Source organism: Pecten maximus, chromosome 19 (genome assembly GCF_902652985.1).
Source record: "Pecten maximus chromosome 19, xPecMax1.1, whole genome shotgun sequence".
In the NCBI taxonomy this organism is placed as follows: domain Eukaryota; kingdom Metazoa; phylum Mollusca; class Bivalvia; order Pectinida; family Pectinidae; genus Pecten; species Pecten maximus.
This window is the reverse complement of record NC_047033.1, coordinates 19,579,863-19,585,862: the sequence shown is the minus strand read 5'-3', so window position 1 is coordinate 19,585,862 and position 6,000 is coordinate 19,579,863. Positions and strand designations below refer to the sequence as shown.

The following is a 6,000-nucleotide window of genomic DNA, read 5'->3' as shown; positions in this document are numbered from 1 at the left end:
TCAATTGAACTGTTGAAATTTTGAATTTAAAACATCGGAGATTTCTTGCTGGTTGTGATATCAGGATGATTCAGCTACACAGGGAAACTAATTCATTGGCATATAAACATTTAGTAAATAGATTCGTAGATTAAGTTGATACCAATGTATTTAGCCCCAGCTAACTTTCAAAAACTTTAAAATGTTGACATTGGTCATCATCATATACTTTTTAATTGAAGCATCATAAATTGTCCACACCGATGAGAAGTTCATCTAAATTTGATGAAGAGCTGACCCTGTGTTTTTGCCTTGTTTACATTCCTACTTTCCAGCAGAAGTCATATATATATACAATGTATGGCTATATGATCTTGCTGTATTACATGTGATACAATAAAATGGGAACTGTTCTTAAAATGTACACGCTGGATAACAGTTTAACTTGACTATTGGTTGTAAGAGTTGATAATATATTACAATAATGTCTCATTTTCAGCAAGAGTATTTTCTGTTGTTCTTTTTTTTTGAAATTCAAAAGTCCACATTTTCCTACTGAAAGTCAACATTTTCATGTTTCACATGAAACTGTTCAGAGTCACTGCTGAATGAACGGGTCCTTCCACTTCTTTCTGAAGCATTTTGCTGGTGCTCCACAAGGGCTTCTTTCATCACACGATCTGATATCTTTGCCAAGGTTTCAAGAAGTTCACTTGTATGATTCTGAGCTTCAAGGTAGGCTCTCAGAGTAACACATGCTTGCATTGCATCCATTGTTGATGGAACGGTACGATTGTCCTCAGAAGCACTCTGTGACCTGTTCTGCTGACCAGCGTCCGTACTGTGGTCACCAACTCCATAATTTTGATTCCGCATCATCATCACATTATCATCTGATATGTCCGTCACTGGCAGTTGGGACAAGCGACTACCAAATGAATGTTCACTTGCATCGGACTGCTTGCCATCAAAACCTTTACGAGATGTTGATGTTGAGGCACCAATATGCCCTGTCCTAAACAATTTGGAATAGTATTTTTCTAATGCTGTACTGTTATTCACGACTCCAGAATCATCATTTGGTCGACAAGTCTGAGGCTCACACGTAGAAATGTTCTCATCCACCCGTGCATACTCGTCCAAAATTCGCTGGAAGCTGTATGTATGTGAATTAGAATTTCTGTCTTCATCCTCATCATCTGTTGTTGGAATTGTATCTCCCTCCTCAACATCCAACGATTTTATTCCAGACAGTTTAAAGGAATTGAAGATTTTTGCAGGACCAACACAATTCCAAGCTTCTTCCAAGAGCAAGATGGCATCTTTAATATCAATTTTTAAGTCTGTGTCATTAAGTTGCTCTTGTCTTGCGATCAGATTTCGTCTGTAATGGACTTTGAGCTGGTGTAAAACTCCCTGATTCATTGGTTGAAGTTTTCGATCTGTAGCTGGAACGAACACAAGTGATATCGCCCTCAGACCTTCTACAGCTGGATGAACAGCATTCCTGTCTAATATCAAGGTAACTTTTCTGTTCTTTTCATAAAATCTCACATCCAAATCCAAAATCCATTCCATGAAAATTTCTGATGTCATAAATACATTATCATTTGAAACATATTTTAAACCGGATACTGGAGATACAGGGCTTCCAGATTTGAAAGGATTGTCCTCTTTACCTATCACAAGCAGAGGCAACTTATCTGTACCCGTCATATTTGTACCAACCATCAGTGTCAACCTTTCATCATTGTTCTGTGCTTTGGGAAAGTTTAAAGTGCTGAGGCTTTCTTTACTTGGAAGAACACAATACAACAATCCTGTTTCTGTTGCATTGTAAATGTCATTTGGATGTGATTGTGAACATAACGTTGGAAAGCATTTGCCTTTGTCATTTTTAAAACTAATTGCGTAACGTCCTTTGAATCTGTCTAACCATCCTGTTGAACATTTAAAGTTGGTTTCTCCCATACTACTTGCAATTTCTCCTGCTATATTCTTCAGTATTGTACCAGAAATTGGTAAGTTTTGTCGTCTGGCATCATCATACCATTTGTAAAGAGCCTGTTCAATGTACTCAAAGTGTCCTGTCCGCATTTTCTTCCTCTCCGGACCATAAGTACTATTCAAAAATGCGTTTTTTATTTTGTCTGCACACTTCAGCCATGATGATAAGGTATTTGATGGAATACCAAAATCTTTTGCAATATCTGACTTTCTCCTATTCCCACGTTCCACAGCAAGTATAGCTTCATACTTTGTTTCGATGGATTTGACATTTAGTTTTCTTTTCACTGCATATCTGCCATTTGAGGTCAAAATCAGTCCTGTTCTGTCTGGTATACATAAATTACTGGGTATATTTCCAAGGGCAACATGACTCTCGGTTTCAATTTCATCAGCTACATCAGTCTCGGGTGATATTGCGACACCATTTTCTACCCCGATCTGTGATGCTGGTGTAGAGGGACTTGCACCCTCACTCACCTCGGGAATATCGGGGGATTCTTCCAATTTCCATAATGTTTTATCACTAATCACATTGATGATTGAAACCGTTGGAATATTGATCTGTGCTGTGGGTGTGGAGGGACTCGCACCCTCACTTACCTCAGAGATATCAAGTGATTCGTCCATTTTCCACAAGGTCTTGATACTCATATCGGTCATGTTTGCAATAAATTATAAATGGTTTTAGTAACGATCAGCTAAAACCATTCTATAACCTCGGCCCATGCTGCGTAAAGCGATCTTTTGAACAAGTCGACATTGGGAAAAAAACAGTTGACGATAATTGCTGCGAGCAATCAGGTCACTTTGGCTCTTACTTGTCTTCTGTGCAGGGCAAACTACTGTATGATAACGATGGTAAACAACAGAGATAGGTTCATATATTTGATATACGTGCACTTCCAATGGTGACCTGGGAATTTTACATTTTCCATTGCGATTAATCTTGTACTTCTGAGCACATGTTAGAAATCCATGCATGCAGATACGTCAATAGAACAGCAGGATAAAATGGTCCTAATTTGCCAAACTTTCCTTTTACAGTCATCCGGTCCTAATGTTGCACATAAAACCCACTAAGACTCGATTCGAATACCGGAAGTTGAAATCAATTAACTAAAACGAGTCGGACTACGTTACAAAATTTCCGCTTCCGTAGAACCAACGGAGTCTAAATTAAAACTAACTAAGCTAAGGAATAAACATGTCTGTGTTTGACAATAAACATTATTTAAATTTCAAATAAATACTGTGCATATTTAATATTTACCTGAGTCATAGAAGTCTACATCATATCTAGTGGCTGCCTCTGTACTACAGTACCAATAATATATTTATAATATACATGTTATAATATCGGAGTTGTAAATGGCACAGAAGTAAGATTAATATATATATCAGAAACTAACATCTTTGACATATAAATCATAATAGTCTATAGAGTTGTGAAAAGTGCATGTAGTCAATATAAAAACTTAATGAAAACATGAATATTTTATATATTTCAGTTTTTTAAATAGTATTTTATATCAGTGCCAATTATTACCGAGAATGGTCCACGAATCCATGAAATTGTTTTACATAACTATAATACCTTTATAACATTAACGATAGTAATAATTATACTGGGTATAATCCGGAGGTTTCTGATGTTTAACGGACTAAAAATAATAATATATAAACTAACCCAATATCAGATTGTTTAAAAGGCTGATAAAGCATCTATCTACAGTATTTAACTGGGTATTGCTAAAACAAGACATGTCCCCTACCAGCTTCGACTTAAAAAGTGACCCTGACTTTGACCCTAAAACCCTGAAAGTTGAAATTATGGTCCTTTATCATTGTACATAAATCCCTCAATGAATGATACCTCTAGAGCGCTAACAAACATTGGCAGTATGTACATACGTACAGGACGGACGGAGAGACATACGTACAGGACGGACGGAGAGGAAACCTTTAGTCCTTCCGGTTCCACTGGTAGGGGACTAACCAGTGATCACAGTTAGTTTTTTTTTTAAATTTGCAGTATGTTCGTGTTATGTCTCCTTGTAATAGGCCGGAACTTTTGCTGATTTATAGTGCTACCTCACTGAAGCATACTGCCGAAGACACCCAGCAGGACACCCAATAAGACATGATTCAGCTCACTAGTACTTCCTAAATCCAGACTGAACTTCCTCACTAGACATGTGATAGAAATTTTGATTATTGATGCGGCCATTGGTGGTTATCGAACTCATTAGTCAAACATCCAGCTTCCTACTATCTTATGATCTATGGTCGGTGAACAGAAATAGCGGTGACAAATGTAAGTGTGAAAATCCAAGATGGCCACCTATCTAGCACTTATTAAGCAATAGCGACAAAACAATTCAACTGAATTCTTCTCCTGGTGGTGAAAGGGGATTATAGGGGATCGCCCCTGGAAGAGAAATGGAAATTCCCATGGAGGCAGTAAAGAGGAACTCCTCTGGACGGGGAAAAAGATTCCAATGGAGGGATCGAGTAAAGGAGAACTCCCAGTTGGAAGGTAAGGTCCAATGCACAGGGGGGGGGGGGGGGGGGGGGGGGGAGAACTCACATTGTAAGGGAAGGGGGGTCCTATGGAGGGAGAAAAGGAGAAGTTCCCTGGTAAGGAAAGGCAGATTCCCATGGAGGGGGCAACCTGGAAGGGAAAGGAAAGGGGATTCCCTCAGAGGGAGAAAAGGAAAACTCCAATGGACGGGGCAAAGCTCCTCTGAAAGGAAAGGGAATTCCAATGGAGGGAACAAAGGAGAACTTTCCTGGATGGGGAAGGGACATTCCCACGGATGGGCTCCTCTGAAAGGAAAGGGAATTCCAATGGAGGGAATCTCCACGGAGTTAAGAAGGGGGATTCTAATGGAGGGAGTAATAGAGAACTCCCATGGATGTGGAAAGGGGGGGGGGGGTCCCACGAAGGGAGTAAAGGAAATCTCCCCTGGAAGGGGAAGGGAGATTCCCACAGAGGGAGCTCCCCTGGATGAGGAAGTGGGATTTTCATGGAAGGAGTTCTCCCCTGTAAGGAGAAGGGGGATTCCCATGGAGGGAGTTCAGAAGAAATCATCTGTAAGGAGAAGGGGGATTCCCATGGAACTCCCCTGTAAGGAGAAGGGCGATTCCCATGGAGGGAGTTCAGAAGAAATCACCTGTAAGGAGAAGGGGGATTCCCATGGAACTCCCCTGTAAGGAGAAGGGGGGTTCCCATAGAGGGAGTAAAGGGGAACTCCCATGGTTTGGGAAGGGGAATTCCCATATGGTGTTGTGTTACAATAGATAAGTGTAAAGATGACATGTTATGCTCATTACTGAAAGACCCAAACATTTTAGTATGCAAAGATAATGGCTCTTCATGACTGACCTGTTCAACAACTTAGTTCTAAGACTTAATGATATGGATCCCAAGTCAACACCCCTGTTCTGGAATATCTTTCATCTTTGCATGCAATACTTAACCTTATACCACGACTGTTGGCCTCTTGGTTATCAAGATGTAGCATATTTGACCCCTGTGACCTTGAAAGTAGGCCAATGTTGTTTTCTAGCATGTTGATACCATACTATCATGACTCAAGGCCTTTTTCTTATATAGAAGAGGTTAATGAAAGAAACTGATAAATCTATAACAATAAAAATATATATATATATATATATATACCAGACTCCAGGGCTTGAATTGCTCTATAGAAAGGAATGCTGGGGAAATTATATTTTCTGCATTTTTCATGAGCTTATGTAAGTGATGTTTCAGGCAATTGTTTTTTTACTAATGGGGTGGGGGTATGGCAAGTCAAGTTATTTATTCATGGACCAATGTTGATCCAGTAACCAACCAAATAATATAAGATATCTTATAAACTTTATGATGTAGTTTATATACTTTTTAAGATATAAAGATATAAGATATCATATAATAAACGAGATATCTTATTTTTCTTTATATCTTATTTTCTTTATATCTTATTTTCTAGGAGTTCAAAGTTGACT

At 39.0% G+C, this 6,000-nt stretch overlaps 1 protein-coding gene across 1 annotated transcript; it reads right to left on the bottom strand.

Moving 5' to 3' along the window:
• Positions 1-531: 531 nt before the first annotated feature.
• Positions 532-2,649, bottom strand: LOC117317447 (tigger transposable element-derived protein 4-like). Its single transcript, XM_033872258.1, has one exon. It carries the CDS (start codon positions 2,647-2,649, stop codon positions 532-534), a length of 2,118 nt encoding a protein of 705 aa, XP_033728149.1.
• Between the last annotated feature and the right edge of the window lie 3,351 nt (positions 2,650-6,000).

Coding starts and splice junctions, on each gene's coding strand:
- LOC117317447 (XM_033872258.1), bottom strand. CDS start 2,649: ATGACCGATATGAGTATCAAGACCTTGTGGAAAATGGACGAATCACTT.